The following is a 20,504-nucleotide window of genomic DNA, read 5'->3' as shown; positions in this document are numbered from 1 at the left end:
TTTAATGTTAAAAGAATTCTTTAAAAAATTAAATATCTGTTAAATTAATTTTAATAAAAAATTAAACTCACAGTTTTCGAAGTCGTCTTCATGTAAAATTTTTCTTTTATTTCTTTGTAATAACTTTTCCAATAAGAAAAATCCTATTTATTCTCAGCTGTCTTCTAATTTATATTTATATAAAAAACGATAAATAAGATTATTTAATTTTTGTCTTTGACAAGTTGAAATTCTTTATGACTTACAAATGAAAAGAAAATGCGCACTCATTGCACTCGTACCTCTTGACTGTGCTTCCGCCATTTTCTGCCTTCGATAACCTAGAAATCTTCTGTGTATATATATATATACAATATGTCGTCATGTCATAATAAAGTATGACTAAACCGTTAAATATTATAGATAAAGAGTAAGTAAAAATATCACGGTAAAATAGCTTCTGTAATCCACATAATTAATTTTAATTACGTGAATGTTGTATAGTGTCGAGTGACAAATCTCCATTAAATAGCCAAAAAGTGCCATTGTTAATTCCAGTTGACAGATTTTGTTACAAATAATTAATAACTTGTTTATATAAACAGCGAGTAAAATGTTCTCGAGTGGTCCTAACTACACGAAGCTGAAAACCCACTTGCGGTTGGCGATAAACAGGTTAAAGCTGCTGGAGAAGAAGAAAACCGAGCTGACTCAGAAAGCCAGGAAAGAAATCGCTGATTACATAGCTGGTGGCAAGGTCGAGAGAGCCAAGATCAGAGTCGAGCATATTATCCGCGAGGACTACATGGTCGAGGCCATGGAACTCCTGGAGATGTACTGCGACTTGCTGCTAGCTAGATTTGGACTTATTCAGCAAATGAAGTAAGTAATTATTATTTAAGCCAATTAATAACTTAATGACATTAAAATTAGTAGTCACTAAATAATTTTTTAATTTTTTTTCAACAAACAATTTTGTTCCAAGAAATTATTTTTAAAAAATTGCACTTTTTATTTTTTTTAATTTCTACATATCAATTTTTATTGCTATAATTTATTTCTTAAAAAAAAATATAAAAATGATTAAATATCTTCTAAATTTATTTTCATCAAAATTAACAGTCTTGACCATTTTTTAATTTTTTTTTTAACAAACAATTTTGTTCCAAAAAATTATTTTTAAAAAATTGCAATTTTTATTTTTTTTAATTTCTATGTCAATTTTTTTTTCCATAATTTATTTATTAAAAAAAATTATAAAAATGATTAAATACCTTCTAAATTTATTTTCATTAAAATTAACAGTCGACCATTTTTTAATTTTTTTTTTAACAAACAATTTTGTTCCAAAAAATTATTTTTAAAAAATTGCACTTTTTATTTTTTTTAATTTCTACATATCAATTTTTATTGCTATAATTTATTTGATAAAAAAAAATATAAAAATGATCAAATATCTTCTAAATTTATTTTAAATAAAACTAACAATCTTAACCATTTTTCAATTTTTTTTAGAAACAAATTTGTTTTGAAAAATAATTTTTAAAAAATTGCAATTTTTATTTTTTTTAATTTCTGTCAATTTTTTTTTTCCATAATTTATTTGTTAAAAAAAATTATAAAAATGATTAAATACCTTCTAAATTTATTTTCATTAAAATTAACAGTCGACCATTTTTTAATTTTTTTTTTAACAAACAATTTTGTTCCAAAAAATTATTTTTAAAAAATTGCATTTTTTATTTTTTTAAATTTCTATGTCAATTTTTTTTGCCATAATTTATTTGTTAAGAAAAATTCTTAAAATTATTGAGTATCTGCTAAATTAATTTTCAAATTAAATTATGACAAAAACTTAATAAAAATTTGCACTTGTAATTTTTTTAAATTTCTATCTGAAATTTTTTTATAATAATTTATTTGTTATAAGAATACAAAAAATTGACAAATTTTTTAATTGCACTATAATAATAATAATTAATTAATTAATAATATTGATAATCAGAAACCTAGATGACGGCTTAGCAGAAGCGATATCAACAATCCTCTGGGCAGCACCACGGATGCAGACAGACGTCCAAGAAATGAAAGTAATTGCAGACATATTGACCTCCAAGTATGGACGACAGTACATGGAAGCATGCAGAGACGAACAGGTCTCTTCTATTTCCGAGAAACTTAAACACAAGATGAGCATCCAGTCGCCATCAAAGCTGCTGGTGGAGAAATATTTGATCGAAATCGCCAAGAATTACAACATCGAGTATGAGCCAGATCCCCAGGTGATGGCTGAGGGACAGGATGCTGTGCTCATAGACGTCAATGCTGATGGATCTAACAATCTAGACGTAGCCGGTGGAGGACCTCAGCCTGTGGGTTTCATTGGATTCCCACAGGCTCCATTGCTACCTGGTGTTCCTTCCAATATCAACGCTTTTGTAATTATTATTTATTATTTTAATGTTCTATCGTATTTTTATAGTAATTTTTATGAATTTTTTTATGTTAGGGCTCTGGAGAGAAAAATACCGTACCAGCGATGGGTTTTGTATCTCCTGGAGCTCCGTTGATGCCAGAAAAGGATCAAAATGTTCCGTTCAATCCTTCAGCGTTGTCTTATAATATTCCGTTGGATAATGCTAATAGCAATAAACCAGTAAGTTATTTTCTATTGTTTATTTATTTGACTGATTTTAAACTTGAAATTAATCAGGCTGTAATTTTTTTTTATTAATATATAATAGCAACCTTGCAGTCACTATGTGACTGCCGTGACTTGTGAACTATAAATGAATATAACTTTGCTTTATTAAATAATGAATTTTGTTAAATTGTACTGTACTTTTTTAACTATTGACATATTCTAAGATATAAGCTCATCTCGATGTTACACTTATCAAGAGCTTTCATTTGAGTACCCACATGCATTTTTATATATTTTTCATATATACATATATATAATATATACATATATATATATATGAAAAATTGATGTGGATACTCAAATGAAAGGTCTCGAAGAGTGTAACATCGAGGTGAGCTTATATCTTTAAAAATGTAAATAGTTCACGAGATACAAGGCGATTTCTTTATTATTTACATTTTTAAAGGTATAAGCTCATCATAATGTTACACTCATCAAGAGCTTTCATTTGAGTACCCACATGCATTTTTATATATTTTTCATATTTACATTTATATAATATATATAAATATATGAAAAATTGATGTAGGTACTCAAATGAAAGGTCTCGAAGAGTGTAACATCGAGGTGAGCTTATATCTTTAAAAATGTAAATAGTTCACGAGATACAAGGTCATTTCTTAATTATTGACATTTTTAAAGATATAAGCTCATCCTGATGTTACAGTCATCGAGACCTTTCATTTGAGTACCCACATGAAATTTTTTTATATATTTTATATATATCGTATTTATGAAATATATAAATATATATAAAAATTTATGTGGGTACTTAAGTGAAAGGTCTTGAAGAGTGTAACATCGGTATGAGCTTATATCTTTAAAAATGTAAATAGTTCACGAGATACAAAGTCATTTCTTAATTATTGACATTTTTAAAGATATAAGCTCATCCTGATGTTACAGTCATCGAGACCTTTCATTTGAGTACCCACATGAAATTTTTTTATATATTTTATATATATCGTATTTGTGAAATATATATAATATATATAAAAATTTATGTGGGTACTTAAATGAAAGGTCTTGATGAGTGTAATGTCAGGGTGAGCTTGTATCTTTAAAAATGTCAATAGTTCACGAAATACAAGGTTATTTTTCAATTATTAACATTTTTAGGAAGATGATTTACCACCTCCATACTGTTCATTTCCACCAGATTTGAACAAACAATCAGACAACACCCCAAAGCCTCAACCGCGATCAAAAATGCCCAACGATTTCCAGATGCCTGAACTTCCGACAGTTCCCACTGACAACACATCACCAGACGGAGCTGGTGGGAACAATGATGACATCGATTTCGACGATCTGATGAAGCGCTTCGAGGATTTGAAAAAGCGAAAGTAATTTCACCGGAAAAAAAAACAGAAAAAATCAAACTCACCATAAAATATTTTTTATTGAATATTAACTTTAAATTACATACGTATCCAAGTATTGTAACACTTATTTTTTTTTTTTTTTTTGCTTTTATGTTAGTGCCTTTTTATCAATAATATTTTTTAAAATTATAAACACACGGGCTAATTATCTGCTATTAAACAAAAATGTATATAGGAAGTGTACAGACATAATTATAAGCAAAGCTATTAATTATCTTTACTACTTTTTATTAAATATATATATATCTATATATTTAGCTTCCATTACATAATTTTGTTATACTTTAAATAGTTGTAGTCAAATTAAAAATTACTATCAATTAAAGTTCATTATTTTAATTACTTTTTAAGTAGATGAAGAAATATTTTTTCTTTTGTGAATTGTCAAGAAAATTTTATTCAATCGTCCCAATCCTCGCATCGCTAAAAGAAAATTAATTAATTAATTATTTTTTTTTTTTCAATCATACTGAAAGTGAGGTGAAAGTTAAATTAGCCGACATTTAAAAATTTTTATTATTTATTTTATTAAAAAATAATTTTTAGAAAATTAAAATAAAAATATTCACATGCAGAAAATTTTAAAAATTATACGTGCAATTAAAAAAAATTTATTTTTAGTTCTATTTTAATTAATTAAAAAAAAATCAAAAATTGTTGAGTGTCGACTAATTTAAATATTATAAAGTGAGGGACATCTGATAATTTTTAGAATTTTTTAACAAATAAGTTATAGTAAGAAAAATTTATTTGAAAAAATTCCATATTTAGAAGCTCTAAAAAATTATAAATGCAATTTTTTTAAAATAATTTTCTAGACTTGGTTTATTATTAATAAAAAAGGTAAAAATTTTCCATGCCTACTAATTTAATTAAATGTCATTTTTTTCAGGTAAATTAATATAAAAATAAAAACTACCTCTCGGGCTTTATCAGCAAAACAAGACAACAAATTTTTTGAAAATGTGCATTTATCCAAATGCAAGCCATAGACAAAATGAAAACACTCGATAATAGACTGCTCGATAAAATCTCGTACCATGGGGTCATGAATTCCCTGGAGCATCATATTTATCACCGAAGTACGGTCTGGAAATCCTTGTCTGTTGGTTAACTTTAGTTCATCGAAGAAGCATTGAGTCACACACTAAAAAAAAAAAATAATATTGATAATTAATGAAAATTAAGTTAGCCGACATTTAAAAATTTTTAGTAAGTACTTTTTTTTATTGAAAAAATTATTACAAAAAAATTTTTAAAAAATGTCACTTGTAAAAAACTTGAAAAACTGTAAGTGATATTTTTTAAAAATATTTTTTTGTTTTAATTTAATTATTAAAAAAAAAAATCAAATAATTAAAAGCGTCGGCTAACTTTAGTATCATTGATAATTATTATAACACTAAAGTTAGCAGACGTCTAAAAATTTTTGATTTTTTTTATTAATTAAATTACAACTAAAAAAATATTTCTAAAAAATTACACTTATAGTTTTTCATTTGAAAAAATTTTTTTTAATTGTTTAATTGAAATTTTTTCACTAAAAAATTTCTAAAAATTTTGAAATGTCGGCTAACTTCATTTTCATTAATTATCAATTATAATTGTTACTTATCAATTATCGATTACAATTAATAATTGTAATTGTTAATCAATTTAGTTACGAAATAGTTATTTATAGATAGGTAAAAACTAAATTAGTTACGGATTGTTCATCTTGATTTTTGTTTCTATCAGAGAAACCGTCTCTTGAATCTTTATCTCTGTTTTTATTGTGATTGTTATTATTATTGTTATTATTATTGCTGCTGTAATAATTGTCATCAGACATCCTGTCTTGTTTGTGGGTATGATTTTTCATGTAATAAGGCCTGACTTCTTCTTGCTTGTACTCTTGGTGTCTGGACCTAATCATCCGAGTCTTCGAGTTGCTGTCATCTCTTCTGGAGTTAAAAAAATCTTCGTCGAAGATATCGCTGTCGGATGAAGAATCTCCGTCAGAATTTTCACTGCTCGAATCGTTAGAGTCATCGGATTTATTGGAATTTGATCGCCGCTTGCATTTTTGCATCACTTTTCGGATATCGTCGCTCAGTTTTTGGTTTCCTGACCGGCATCTTAGGGCCTTGAAAATATTTTATTACAAAATTATTAATTAGTTAATTAATTAAGTATTGATAAATTAATTTAAATAAATTTACTTACTTGAGTTTGATATAAAGTTAAGAATAACATTAAAATAATCAAACAGGTTGTCTTCATTTTGCACAAATAATTTTTTTATTCATTGTGAGTTTATTTATAAGCAGTAGTATGGAGGAAATAATTATTATTGTCTGTCACTGTCAAAATTAGGATCATTTTGACTGACAGTTTTTATTAGTGAATTGTATTTGATGTAATAAAAAAAACCGGATGAACTTTATTTTATATTTTACATAATTAAAATTTTTTTTTATTTTATTTTTAATTTTTAATTTTTAATTTGGGTCATTAAAAAATAATATATTTTATATTTTACATAATTAAAATCTTCATTTATTTTTTTTAATTTTATTTTTTCATTTTTTATTTTTTATTTTTAATTTTGGTCATTAAAAAATAATATATTTTATATTTTACATAATTAAATTTTTATTTATTTTTATTATTTATTATTTATTTTTATTTTTATTATTTATTATTTATTTTTATTTTTATTTTTTATTTTTAATTTTGGTCATTAAAAAATAGTATATTTTATATTTTACATAATTAAAATTTTTATTTATTTTTATTATTTATTATTTAATTTTTTTTATTTTTAATTTTAGTAATATAAATTATGAAGATAAAAATAAAATAAAAATTTTTCAATACAATAAATTTAATTGAAAGACTTAAAAAAGAAAATACATAAATTTTTTAAGTGAGTTCAGTGAACCGGAAAATGTAGACCAAACACGTTCGTGAGACAAAAAATCTCAATAGCCTAATAATTTAATTATTTATGTATATATTTATAAAATCAAGGAACAAGCGGGATTTATAGAAAGTTTATTTACTGGACCGGAACTTTAGATCAATTGTCTATTTATTTGTTATCATCTTGAGGTAGCGACATGTTTGTCAAGCCTACAGTAAGTATTTTACCCTTTTTCTATTTTATTATTATTATTAATAATGAAAATTTAAAAAAATTTTTTTGAATTTCAAAAATTCTTACAAAATAATTTTAACTTGTAAAAAAATTGAAAAACTATAAGTGCAATTTTAAAAAATATTTTTTAGTTTCAATTTAATAAATTAAAAGTATTAATTTTTTTTCTATGTCTGTAAAGTGGATAATAAGTGCAATAATTGTTCTGGAGGTTCAAGCGAGCTGGAAAGCACAAGTTCAAAGTCACAAACCGACGACTCGAGTGAAAAACTATCAAAAATTTCCTCTGTTCATAAACGAAGACCGCAAAAATAATATCGAGCATCGTTCGTATCCGTACGCGGTTCCTTATTCTTCGCGCCCTCGCTACCGATTGGCTGGGAAACCTTACGGATTTTTGAGGAAGCGCAGACCGGGAATCCCCGCGGTTTTTCTCAGGCCGCCGCAAATAAAGAAACATCGGAATAGAGGTTTCAAGTCTAACAAACAGAAAGTACCTCAAAAACCCAGAGATTCTTCTAAGGAGAATTCCAATGAAGATAACTCAAGAGAAGAAGAATATATCAGAGATCATGATCCAGCTCAGGAGACAATTGAAGAGGTTAAAGATGATACTGCTGAGTATGATGATAGTGATGATTATATAGAAGAAAAGTTGAAAGGGTCTGATGAAGATAGAGTTGATTTTCATGTTCATGGACATCAGGGACCGGATTCTTATATCTTTGGTTTTGATACAGGAAAAGGGTAAAATTATTTTTTTATTTTAATCATATTTTTTTGTTAATTAATTAGCAAAAATATTTTAAACTTGGAAAAAAATTTTATCAAAAGCCAGAAGATGATAGTGAAATTTTTAGACAAAATAATTCGCCATTTGCCGTGACTTGTGAACTATAAATAAATAAAATTTTACTTTATCGAATAATGATTTTTGTTAAATTGCACTGTATTTTTTTAACTATTAACGTTTTTAAAGTTACAAGCTCATCCTGATGTTACACTCGTCAAGAGCTTTCATTTGAGTACCCACATGCATTTTTATATATTTTTCATATATACATATAAAGAAATATATATAAATATATAAAAAAATTGATGTGGGTACTCAAATGAAAGGTCTCGATAAGTGTAATGTCGGAATGAGCTTATATCTTTAAAAATGTCAATAGTTGACAAGATACAAGGTCATTTCTTAATCATTCATATTTTTAAAGATATAAGCTCATCCCGATGTTACACTCATCGAGACCTTTCATTTGAGTACCCACATGGTATTTTTTATATATGCATATATATTTATAAATATATAAAATATATGAAAAATTGATGTGGGTACTCAAATGAAAGGTCTCGATAAGTGTAATGTCGGGGTGAACTTATTCTTTAAAAATGTCAATAGTTGACAAGATACAAGGTCATTTCTTAATCATTCATATTTTTAAAGATATAAGCTCATCCCGATGTTACACTCATCGAGACCTTTTATTTGAGTACCCACATCAATTTTTCATATATTTATATATATTATATATTTCACAAATACCATATATATAAAATATATAGAAAATGCCATGTGGGTACTCAAATGAAAGGTCTCGATGAGTGTAACATCGGAATGAGCTTATATCTTTAAAAATGTCAATAGTTCACAAGATACAAGGTCATTTCTTAATTATTGACATTTTTAAAGATATAAGCTCATCCCTATGTTACACTCATCGAGACCTTTCATTTGAGTACCCACATGGTATTTTTTATATATGCATATATATTTATAAATATGTAAAATATATGAAAAATTGATGTGGGTACTCAAATGAAAGGTCTTGATGAGTGTAACATCGGGATGAGCTTATATCTTTAAAAATGCCAATAATTCACAAGATGCAAGGTCTTTTCTTAATTATGTATCTAGAGATAGAGAATTTTCGAATGTAGCCTACATACTTATAATAAATTGACTATCGGTGAGAATGATATGAAATTATAATTTTTTTATCATCTCTTCTTGCTTTATTATATTTATTAATATTTTAGAAAATGATTAATGTCTAATTTTTTAAACAGAAAAAGTCGACAATTTCGACTGGAAGAAAAACATGGAAACGGTACAGTTACTGGCTACTATGGTTATTACGATCCTATGGGTAAACTCCGTAAAATTCATTACAATTCAGATGCATCAACAGGTTACCAACAACAATTAATACACAATAAAAACAACGATACTGTTGATTAATTTCAAAAACTCGATAGTTATTTATTTTAAAAAACAAATATTTATCACAACTCACAACTCACAAATTTTATTAACTTATAATTTAAAGAATATTGTAAACATGTGCTATATTACCGTTAAGTGATTTGTAAATTGTTTTATTTAAACGAATAACAAAAAAAAAGTAGTAATTACAAAAAAAAGGTGAGATGGTGATGCGCTTAATTTTTATACAAATATTTATAATATCAAATATGCGTATACATGATTGCGATGAAAAAAAAATTAAAAATTAATATTTTTACATTTGTGACATTTAATTATATAGCTATATTTTTATTTAACTAATTTTTCTTTATCTAAAATTCATTTACTTTAGTATATATTCTATACAGAAATATATTTGAGATTATTTATAGTTAACTCAGTTAATTAGCTTTGTTATTAATTCTCTCTTTAAATTCTTTAGTTCATTTATAATTAGTTTTGTGTGTGTTTGTTAATACTTAGGTATTTTTTTTAATTATTATAATTGGCTTCAATTTGTTTTCTTAGACGTCGCGGCTCCGTAAGATGAACTTTTGCTTATTTCAGACATTCCAATTGTTTTGTACATTAGTAAGAAAACTGTAAAATTCAATTATTATTATATTTTATTGAGTAATTAATTTTTTATAGCTTATTACTAGGGTAAAAGACCCCATTAGTGGCGGGGACCCCTTTGCTGACACTGTCTTTGATTTTGGTACTTATTCAATCAATGAAATTATTAATTTCAATAATGAATATATTATTTCTAATTTTTAAGACTTTTAGATCAAAAAAATTTTTAATTTTTATATTTCAAGTAGAACATTTTTTCATTGAAAGAAAAAGTGCCACTAATGGGGTCTTTTACCTTATTTAGTGATAAAATTTTTTTTTTCAATTTTTGAGACATACTTATTATATTTTTTAGTTAATTAATTTTAAAAAATACGATAATTATTTACAAGTAAGGTCAACTCCATTTTAGGCCATAATTAGATGAAAAATTAACATTTTCAAATTTTTTTTTATTCTGCTTGTTTTTACGGCGCATTTATGATAAAAAATGTCGTGAAAGGAAAAAATAAAGATTTCGATAGCTTTTTTACCTTCAAAAGTTGGAAAAAATTTTGGCTCTCATGTTTTTTGACAAAATTTCTATTTTATCTTTTTTTGATATTTTTTTTTTTTTTTAAGTATATAAAAAACGAACAAAAAAAAATATCACAATTTTCCAAGAAATTTATAAATTTTTTTGAGAATTTTTTAAAATTGTGATAATTAAATTATTTTTTTTTTTTTAATTTAAAATTAAGGTCGCTTTAACTTCTAGGTTTTTAGCGACCGCAATACTTTACATTAATTTTTACTTATTAAAGAGTATTTATTATTGTAAGCCAACTTTTCCAATCTAGTTTGATAGTAGACAATGTAAATTTTTATTTATTAATTATTGCACCACAATATTGTCGGTATGAGCTCTCATACCGTAACCAAAAGCTCCAGGTTCGAATCCTGGTCTGAGAGTTCCGAATTATTTTTTCGGTTGCCGAAAAAGAGTCTCTGAGTAAGAAAATAACATCTTAATATAATTCTAATGAAAATTGTCTTAAAAAATCCAATAAATTTTTAATTATTATATATTCACTCGACGATGGTATGAGTGCTCATACCGACAATATTGTGGTGTAATCATTAATAGATAAAAATTTACATAGTCTACCATCAAACTGGATCGGGAAAGTTGGCTTACAATAATAAATGCTCTTTAATAAGTAAAATTACCGATCTTAGGAATAATGTTTAACATTTTATTTATTTAATAGTCAGTTAAATGGAATTAAATAGTTTTGTTGTCTTTAGGAATTCTGTTTTTAGATATTTGATCGGATTTATTTAGACTTTCATGGAGTGTGTCTGGGAAGTTGAAGGTTTTTTTTTAAACGTTCATTTTTTTATAGATTTAAAAAAAAAAAAATATCAATAAAATCAAATAGAAATATCGTTAAAAAAAATGAAAATTATAATGGTTGACCTCACTTGTAAATATTTACCAAAAATACTTACATAAAACAATAATTCCAACGCCAAATGTAAAAGCAATTGTTGACCCAGAGATAAATAATTTAACAAGATAATAAAGCATTGGTACTAATACAATAATTGCCCAAAAAATAGTATTTATTAATGAATAATATCGTCTCTCTAATTTGAATTTATCAGTTTTAGGTACGCCACTTGTTGCGAAGAAATCACCAGTCTCAATAAAACTTTCAGCTAATCGGTCCTTAAACAAAAAATATATTAAATATAGCTTAAGAAGGGTTTACATTTTTTCTCTCTCTCGCCCTCTATTGGACAAACGAAAGTATCTCTGTCATACTTGTACAACAAATGGAATCTTAAAACGCATTTTATGCATAAATAAATGAAAATTTTCCAAAAAAGCGCTTCGCTCTTCGATAGATAATTTAATTATCTATCGAAGAGCGAAGCATTTTTTTTCAAAATTTTATCACATACATGAGAAAAACACGTTTGAAAATCAACTATAAACCGCTCTTAAAAAAAAAAAAATAGTAATAAAAAAATACTTTTTCTTCATATTTCTTGTGCAGCCATGCAGCAGCGGCCTGTTCATCATCAGAAATATCTTTGATAGGTATTCTCTTGATGTACATGTGCGCTTCAACCTTTTCGCCGCGCAGTAAATTAGTCATAGTAGGTTTAATAGCGGCTTTCGGGTTGAATGCTAATTGAATGTCGTAGAGGGCATCAACCTTGCCTCTCAAATGAGGAATACTTGCGGTGAAGCCTTTTGTGCGTGGCGTTAAATGGTGCTTTAAAATCGGCAGGCCTTTTTCTTTAGCGAACTTCTGGCTGAGCTCTAGCTTCTCAGCGGTGAACCGGGTACCTTCTGCATACAGCAATAACTGTAATGATAAAAATACCAGTCATTATTCAGTTCGTTAAGCATCTAAGGTCAACGTCTTTCTTGTGGAGGCCAAGAATTTTCAAACCGTTCTATTGGATTGAATTGGATCAGATTTGGTTTAACAACCACCACTTACCCACATTGTATCAGGGTAATCACCCAGCTCACTAATTTGCTGGCCAATTGTTTCTTTATCTTTATCCCAACTTCGTTCTAAAAATACACTTTCTGCAAATTTCCATGCCCAGCCTAGTGTTGGGATGTATTGGATTGATTTTTTAGCGTATGCTTTGCAATTCTGTTTAATTAGAAATTTTATTATATTAATTTTTATATTGTTATGTAATATTTATTTAATTTAGATCTTGTTATTTATACAAGTGCTACTATACATAAAATAAACAAAATAATAATAATAATAGACATTTTTTTTTATTTTTTATCTAAATCTAAATTATTTTATCTAAAAGATCAAAGATAAAAAAAAATTAGTTAGAAACTTTTTTATAGAGAATTTAATTTTCTATAAAAAAACGTATCTTATCTAAAAATTCTAAAAAAAAAATAATAATAATAATCTGGATTATCAAAATAAGAAAAATTGATAAAATCGGTTTTTTTTAATGAAATTTAGTAATGATTAAGAAATGACTTTGCATGTTGTAAACTATCAACATTTATAAAGATATAAGCTCATCTTGATGTTATACTCATCGAGACCTTTCATTTGAGTACCCACATCAATTTTTCATATATTTTATATATTTATATATTTCACAAATACCAGATATATAAAATATATGAAAAATTACATGTGGGTACTTAAATGAAAGGTCTCGATAACTGTAACATCAGGATGAGCTTATATCTTTAAAATTATCAATAATTAAGAAATGACATTGTATCTTGTCAGCTAATAATATTTTTAAAGATATAAGCTCATCCTGATGTTACACTCATCGAGACCTTTCATTTGAGTACCTACATCAATTTTTTATATATTTTATATATTTATATATATTATATATATGTATATATGAAAAATATATCAAAAATGCATGTGGGTACTCGAATGAAAGGTCTCGACGAGTGTAACATCAGGATGAGCTTATATCTTTAAAAATGTCAATAATTAAGAAATGAAATTGTGTTTTGTCAACTATTGACATTTTTAAAGATATAAGCTCACTTCGATGTTACACTCTTCAAGACCTTTCATTTGAGTACCCACATCAATTTTTCATATATTTTATATATCTATATATTTTACAAATACCATATATATATATAAAATATATAAAAAATTCCATGTGGGTACTCAAATGAAAGGTCTTGATGAGTGTAATATTAGGATGAGCTTATATCTTTAAAAATGTCAATAATTGAGAAATGAAATTGTATTTTGTCAACTATTGACATTTTTAAAGATATAAGCTCACTCTGATGTTACACTCAACGAGACCTTTCATTTGAGTACCTACATCAATTTTTCATATATTTATATATATTATATATATGTATATATGAAAAATATATGAAAATGCATGTGGGTACTCAAATGAAAGCTCTTGATGAATGTAACATCGACATGGGCTTATATCTTTAAAAACGTCAATATTTAAGAAAGTACAGTGCAATTTAACAAAAATCATTATTTAATAAAGCAAAATTTTACTTATTTATAGTTCACAAGTCACATAGTGACTGCAAGGTTGCTAGTTATTATTATTTATTTAATTTAGATTTCGCTATCTATACACGTGCAACTACTCAAAATATTCAATATTAAAAATTATTATTGATAATAAAAAAAGAAACAATTGATTATTAAAATTCATCTTACCCCCAACATTTTTATTCTATCACAGAACATCCATCCAATCAGCCAATCAATTTCATAACTATGGTTCATCAATAAATAACCATGCTCTTTGCCATAATATTTATCAAAATCATTTTTGTCAATGTAAATAGTTAATTCCGTACCTGACCACCATTCAGCCATAAAAACTAATTCTGTAAAAAAAAAAAAATTATATAAGTAAAAATGTTTCCTATAAATTGATCACTGATAAATTCAAATAAAAAATAACTTATATAATTAATGATAAATATCTAACTAATTACTATATCATAAATAATTAATAATTCTTATCAAAAACAAATTTAAGATGATAAAAAAAACCTATTATTTTATTTAAATAAACAAACCCAACAGCCAAGGGGCCATTAACAGGGTTAATAATACAACAGTTAGTATATAAAAAAACAATTTTTGATTTATAACAAGATGACTTACAGCTAGCATAGTGATTTCATATTTAATAGAATATTAATATTAATATTAATTATAAATATTAATATTAATTATAAATTTAATAGATAGATTGCTAAATGAGTAGACCATTGATGTGTTAGCAATTGCAAACAAAAACAAAAAATAATAGTAATTGATAAAATAAAAAGAAAAAATAATAATATTAATAATAATTATTATTATTATAAAAATTGTAGCAATTGCACATAATTAACACCATTAAGTTGATAATTTACCAAGTGATGCTGTTATACAGCCACTAAGTTAGTTTGACAGCACCAGGTCTAAATAATTATTTCATAGTTAGTAACAAGATTGTTTTGTTCAAATTAAAGCAAAATTATAATTATAATTATAATAAAGAAAAATAAAATTATAAAAGTCATTTAAGAGCGCAAATCTTGCATCATGTAATATACGAGCCTGGTGCCTGATAAACATACATATAAGTATTGAAATCACTATTAAGATACTTACGACAATAAAACGAATAACAAAGATAGTAATTTATTTTTCGATAATAATACTTTGAGAATGGCTTCAATCCGAGGTACAAAATACTTTGGAGTATATTAATAATTATACCAGAGGTAAAAAATGTTATTGCAAATAGCAAGTGTACAAACGAAGACTTCTTCAACGATTCCAGCACTCCCATTTTTTAATTATATTTTCTATCAACACTTTTAATTAATCTTCACTCCAAAATAAAATTCACTTTGTGCTTTATCATAAAAATATTTATATTATATATATAAATTATAAAACAAATATATATATTTTTGTGCACCTGAAACAAAATGAAAAATTTTAATGACACTTTCAGCAAATCATCGTCTATTTAAACGTAATTACTGCGAGTAAATACACTGAATATTAATGTGTGATGCAACCAATTAACCTTTGGATTTTATTGATGAAATTTTATTTTCCAATCGCAGATTTTATAACAGCTGATAATATCATTATAAATTAAATATTTATCTTAACTGAGATTATTATTTTTTTTTTTTTTTTTTTTTTTATTGACAGATTATTTTTCTGCAACATTTTCAAGTAAACAATAACAGTAATTAGTTGCAAAAAATTGATAATAAAAATATAAATAATTATTTTTGTGCCGAGAAAATTCCAAAAAATTTTATTATAATTTTTTCTTAATAAATAAATTATAGAAAAAAAAATTAACTTGTAAAAATTAAAAAAAATTAAAATTGCAATTGTTTTATAAATAATTTTTAAAAATAAATTTGTTAAATAAAATTAAAAAATTTTTGACTGCAAATTTTAATATAAATTTAAAAAAAAATAATAAAGTTTTGTTAAAGATAAAATAATAATAATAAAGTAGGTCAATAGTTAATAAAATAATTAACAATAATAAATAATGAACATACCTATTAGTCGATTGTGTTGTGCAAGGTAATGAAATTTTTTAAATCATTTTTAAATAAAATTAATCAGGTAACTTATTTGTTTATTTTTTTTTTTTTGATAAACAATTTGTCGTGAATTTTAAATATAAATATTGACGTTTTAAGTACTTGGCTTATTTCCCAGAAATATTTAATGTACTATTTTATTTAACGTGTAATTTAAAAATTATGGTTAGGTCTAGGTCTACCTACGGGGCTCAGGAGGTGGAGATGGCAATAAATAATAATAATAATAATAGTATATTGTGGTATTTGTGAGAAATAGTTAAGAATTAGTTTTGTCTACGCACAACTTCACAGTTAAGTTGGTTTAGGCGATCTGACAGTCCTCGTTTCAATGGTAGTTTTTTTAAGACACTAAAAAATAGTGAGAAGGGGATTCTATTGTCATCGTGGACATTTTATTTGTGAGCATTGTTGATTACTCTGATGATAAAATAGAGTGATTATTTTTTAGACAAAATTTATTTTGTTTTTATTATTTTTGATAATATTATTAATGACTTAATGACATTTTTTTAAGAAACTCAAGTCAGCTGACAGCATGACATTAAAGTTAGCAGTCGCGTGACAATTTTTTAATTTTCTTTAATAAATAAATTTGCTCCGAAAAATCATTTCTAAAAAATTGGATTTTTTATTTTTCTAATTTTCTAAATGTCAATTTTTTTTTCTCATTTTCTTTCACATAATTTATTTGTTAAAAAAATTCATCAAAATAAATTTAGCAGATATTAAATAATTTTTAGAATTTTTTTTAACAAATAAATTATGGCAAAAAAAATAAGAAAAAAAATTGCCATGTAGAAATTTGAAAAAATAAAAAATGATTTTTTGGAACTAATTTATTTGTTAAAAAAAATTAAAGAATTCTCTAATGACTGCTAGCTTTAATGTCAAAAAATTCTTAAAATTACAAAATATCTGCTAAATTAATTTTCATGCTGACAGCTGTCAATTTTTTTGAATTTTTATACTGAAGTTAGCCGTCAGCTGTTAATTTTTAAAATTTTTTTAACAAATTAATTACTATTAAAAAATCCTTCTAAATTTTTTTTCACAATATTTTAATTGTTATAAAATTATAAAAAAATTTCTAATGTCAACTTGTGTCACGATTTTTTATGTCCTTAAAATTAGATGACATTTTGACAGATAAATTAATTATAGAGAATTATTATGAAATTAAAGTTAAGAAGCTGTCACTTGACTGTTTTTTTTATTTTATTTAACAAAAAATTTATGAACATTAAGTTAGCCGACATCTAAAAATTTTTAGAATTTTTTTTTATTAAAAAAACTATTACAAAATAATTTAAAAAAATTTTCAGTTGTAAAAAACTCGAAAAACTGAAAGTACAATTTTTAAAAAATATTTTTTAATTCTAATTTAATAATTAAAAAAAAAAATAAAAACGTCGGCTGACTTTATTATTATAAAAAATTTTTGTTCTAAAAAACTATTTTTTAAAAATGAAATTATTAATTTTTTTAATTTCTAAATATCAATTTTTTTCTTATTTTTTTAAGAAAATTAATTTAGCATATATTCAATAATTTTATAACAAATAAATTATCTTTTTTATTTTTAAATATTCTATTGTTATAGATGTTACTGAAGTTACAGACATTAGAAATTTTTTTAGAATTTTATAGCAATTAAATTATTATTAAAAAAAATTCCACTTATGAAAATTAATAAAAATTATAAGTGAAAATTTTTAGAAGCATTTTTTTATTATAATTCAAGATTATTTTTATTGTAACTTAAGAAAAAGTTATAATTATTTATTAAATTTAGGGTCAGTTTTTCAATCCAGGATAAATTTTTATCTAATGATAAAATATATCTATTTATTTCATATATATATATAAATACACTGGCAATAATAATTTTATCATGGATAAAATTTTATCTTGGATTGAAAAACTGGCCCTTAATGTAAATTTTAACTAATGAAAATGAGTAAGCTTTTTTGTTTTTAGAATACAAATTGAATATTTCCATAAAGAAGATGTGTAGAAGAATTAAAGATAATTTATAAAAGTACTACAATTACTGTCAATCCATCTACAACCTGTCAAATAAATATTTAATTAAAAAAAATAATTTGGTGACACTACTTAAATACCTCCAAAAAAGCACCTTAAAAAGAAACTCACGTATGATAAAAAAAAAAAATATTCGACAATAAATGAATAAAAAACTTGGAAGGAAAAATGAAAAAACAGGTAAATTAAATATTTTTTTTTTATTAACACATTTTTTCATTTTGTTGATAGGTCTACGGTAATTAATCGATAACAAGAAAAAAAAACGTTCTTCATCCATGTTTTTTCTACATCAGTAATTATTAAAAGGTACAATTAGCAAATTACTATATCGTGTATTCGCTTTTGCATAGTAATAATAATAATGATAATAATAATAAGAATAATAATAATTATTAATTAATATAATAAAGTTATTTATTTATTTATTTGTAAACTTTATTATTAAATCATCAGCGTTAATTATTCACGTGGTTGATTTTTTTTCATTTTTAATTTTTCTACAAATATAATATCAATATCTAATTTGTTAACTATATTCTCATTACACCGTATATTTTTCCACACATTGTCCTCACTATGCACTTTCATCTCACTTATTTTATTTAAAATACTAAAAATACAAATTATTTTATTTTATTTTATTTTTTGCACAAAGGTTTCAAAATATTACTAAAGTTATTTTGAAACTTATCCCATTTTTACATCTTATTTTTTTAGCCTACATAATTAAGGGGCTCTTACACATTTTTATATTTTTAATTTATACTTTATTTAATTATTTAATAATTATAATTAATTACGCATTTTGTTACATTCAAACGTATTTAGATGTAAGACACTTGAAATTTTTTTTTTAATGTTAATTTATTAAATAAATTAAACTCAATTTTAAATCAAGTATTCGAATTAAATTTATATACAATTTCGAATGAAAAAAAAAAATCAACAGAAAAAAATTATTGTACAAAAAAAAAAATTTTATACAGCCCCTTGATAATGTGTGACTGTTCTTAAAATTACTTACAAAGAAAATGATATATTTACAAATTAAGCATTTATATCTCTAATTTTTTTTTTATACAATTACTCATAATTAATTAATTAATAATTAATAATAATAGTAATTGATAACATATATAAACATCAAACTACCCTAGTGTCAAAAAAAATATTTTACATAAAAAAATTACAATGCAATGAATAATTATAAAAAATTGCAACTACATTAATTAATTAATTAATTATACACAATAAAAATAGAAAAAAAAAAAACAAAACAAAAATTAAATTTAACAGTTACAATTATATACATTATTATGAAGAATTAAACTGATTAATGAATGAATTAAAAAATATGCATGCTTTATATACAGTATAATTAAAAAACAAGCAACATTTTTAAGTATTAAATAACTTAAACAATTATTAATTAAAAAAAAATAATTCTATTCATTAATTGCAGTTTTTTTTTTAATTCCTCCATCGCCTGATATTATTATTATTACTGCAATATAATTTTTTTTTTTATTATTATTATAATTATATATATTTTACTACAAATAAAAAAAATTTATAAATAAGTAAATAATATTTAAAACAATTATTATTATAATTAGATCGATGGTTAAAAAAAGCGGTTATTGTTATTATTTTTTAAACATTTAAATTCTTAACTGTATAATTTACATATTTATACAATAGAAAACTAGATTCTCTGACCGCGAGTGAAACAATAAACCATCGACACAATTTTTACTGATGTATAAATATACATAAGTATTTTTAATAATTATTCATTCTTTATATTTATTATTATTATTCATTATTATTATTTATTTTTTAATATCTTAATTTCTAGTTCTATTTTTAACTATCATTATTATTATTACTATTATTTTTAATTATCTTTTTGATGTGTGCTAAAAAGGAAGATGTGTGCTAGAGGAATTTTTTTTTTTATTGTAATTTTATGAAAATTTAAGAGTGAAAAATACTTAGCTAGTTAATAAAGTTGCACATTATTTTTTTAATAACTAAATTAATAGTAATAATATATATAGATATATTTATATTTTTCATATTTATATTTGTATTTATAATAGATAGAAATTTAAACATTTTTCATTTATGTTGCTTTGTATTTACAGTGTCAAGTGCTTGTGTTATTATTTATTATTATTATCATTAATATTGGTTTTTTTTTTTTTTTTTTTTTTTTTACAAGAAATTATTTACAAAATATAGTTATCCATATATTAGCTATCAAATTAACATTGTATCAATTGTTTTGTATTACTTCTTTTTTA

At 23.8% G+C, this 20,504-nt stretch overlaps 4 protein-coding genes across 4 annotated transcripts; 2 read left to right on the top strand and 2 right to left on the bottom strand.

The window, feature by feature from the left end:
- Positions 1-372: 372 nt before the first annotated feature.
- On the top strand, positions 373-4,041 carry LOC123259192 (IST1 homolog). Its single transcript, XM_044719525.1, has 4 exons — positions 373-861; positions 1,985-2,417; positions 2,489-2,635; positions 3,803-4,041. The coding sequence occupies exons 1-4, from the start codon at positions 593-595 to the stop codon at positions 4,031-4,033; spliced, it is 1,080 nt and encodes a 359-aa protein (XP_044575460.1). The 5' UTR covers positions 373-592; the 3' UTR covers positions 4,034-4,041.
- Positions 4,042-4,062: 21 nt separating this feature from the next.
- On the bottom strand, positions 4,063-6,381 carry LOC123259203 (general odorant-binding protein 71). The gene is made up of 4 exons (XM_044719543.1): positions 6,274-6,381; positions 5,774-6,193; positions 4,988-5,215; positions 4,063-4,491 (listed from the first exon to the last, which is right to left on the bottom strand). Exons 1-4 carry the CDS (start codon positions 6,328-6,330, stop codon positions 4,468-4,470), a joined length of 729 nt encoding a protein of 242 aa, XP_044575478.1. The 5' UTR covers positions 6,331-6,381; the 3' UTR covers positions 4,063-4,467.
- Positions 6,382-6,947: 566 nt separating this feature from the next.
- LOC123259201 lies at positions 6,948-10,055 on the top strand. Its single transcript, XM_044719539.1, has 3 exons — positions 6,948-7,187; positions 7,389-7,954; positions 9,278-10,055. Exons 1-3 carry the CDS (start codon positions 7,170-7,172, stop codon positions 9,447-9,449), a joined length of 756 nt encoding a protein of 251 aa, XP_044575474.1. The 5' UTR covers positions 6,948-7,169; the 3' UTR covers positions 9,450-10,055.
- On the bottom strand, positions 9,857-15,393 carry LOC123259188 (1-acyl-sn-glycerol-3-phosphate acyltransferase gamma-like). Its single transcript, XM_044719518.1, has 6 exons — positions 15,185-15,393; positions 14,234-14,406; positions 12,527-12,688; positions 12,050-12,388; positions 11,523-11,742; positions 9,857-10,055 (listed from the first exon to the last, which is right to left on the bottom strand). Exons 1-6 carry the CDS (start codon positions 15,363-15,365, stop codon positions 9,967-9,969), a joined length of 1,164 nt encoding a protein of 387 aa, XP_044575453.1. The 5' UTR covers positions 15,366-15,393; the 3' UTR covers positions 9,857-9,966.
- Between the last annotated feature and the right edge of the window lie 5,111 nt (positions 15,394-20,504).

Source organism: Cotesia glomerata, linkage group LG2 (genome assembly GCF_020080835.1).
Source record: "Cotesia glomerata isolate CgM1 linkage group LG2, MPM_Cglom_v2.3, whole genome shotgun sequence".
Classification (NCBI taxonomy): Eukaryota; Metazoa; Arthropoda; class Insecta; order Hymenoptera; family Braconidae; genus Cotesia; species Cotesia glomerata.
This window is presented reverse-complemented; position numbering and strand designations above follow the sequence as displayed.

Bases quoted from the DNA above. Each gene is read 5' to 3' on its own strand.
- LOC123259201 (XM_044719539.1), top strand. The intron at 7,955-9,277 runs GTAAAATTATTT...TTTTTTAAACAG, and splicing joins GGTTTTGATACAGGAAAAGG to AAAAAGTCGACAATTTCGAC.
- LOC123259203 (XM_044719543.1), bottom strand. From the start codon at position 6,330: ATGAAGACAACCTGTTTGATTATTTTAATGTTATTCTTAACTTTATAT. The intron at 5,216-5,773 runs GTAACTAATTTA...TTTTTTTTTTAG, and splicing joins AAAATCAAGATGAACAATCC to TGTGTGACTCAATGCTTCTT. The intron at 4,492-4,987 runs GTAGTTTTTATT...ATTTTCTTTTAG, and splicing joins TTGCTGATAAAGCCCGAGAG to CGATGCGAGGATTGGGACGA.
- LOC123259192 (XM_044719525.1), top strand. From the start codon at position 593: ATGTTCTCGAGTGGTCCTAACTACACGAAGCTGAAAACCCACTTGCGG. The intron at 862-1,984 runs GTAAGTAATTAT...ATTGATAATCAG, and splicing joins GGACTTATTCAGCAAATGAA to AAACCTAGATGACGGCTTAG. The intron at 2,418-2,488 runs GTAATTATTATT...TTTTTATGTTAG, and splicing joins CTTCCAATATCAACGCTTTT to GGCTCTGGAGAGAAAAATAC.
- LOC123259188 (XM_044719518.1), bottom strand. From the start codon at position 15,365: ATGGGAGTGCTGGAATCGTTGAAGAAGTCTTCGTTTGTACACTTGCTA. The intron at 12,389-12,526 runs GTAAGTGGTGGT...TTATCATTACAG, and splicing joins ATTACCCTGATACAATGTGG to TTATTGCTGTATGCAGAAGG. The intron at 10,056-11,522 runs GTAAGTATTTTT...TGAATTTTACAG, and splicing joins CGTTGGAATTATTGTTTTAT to TTTTCTTACTAATGTACAAA.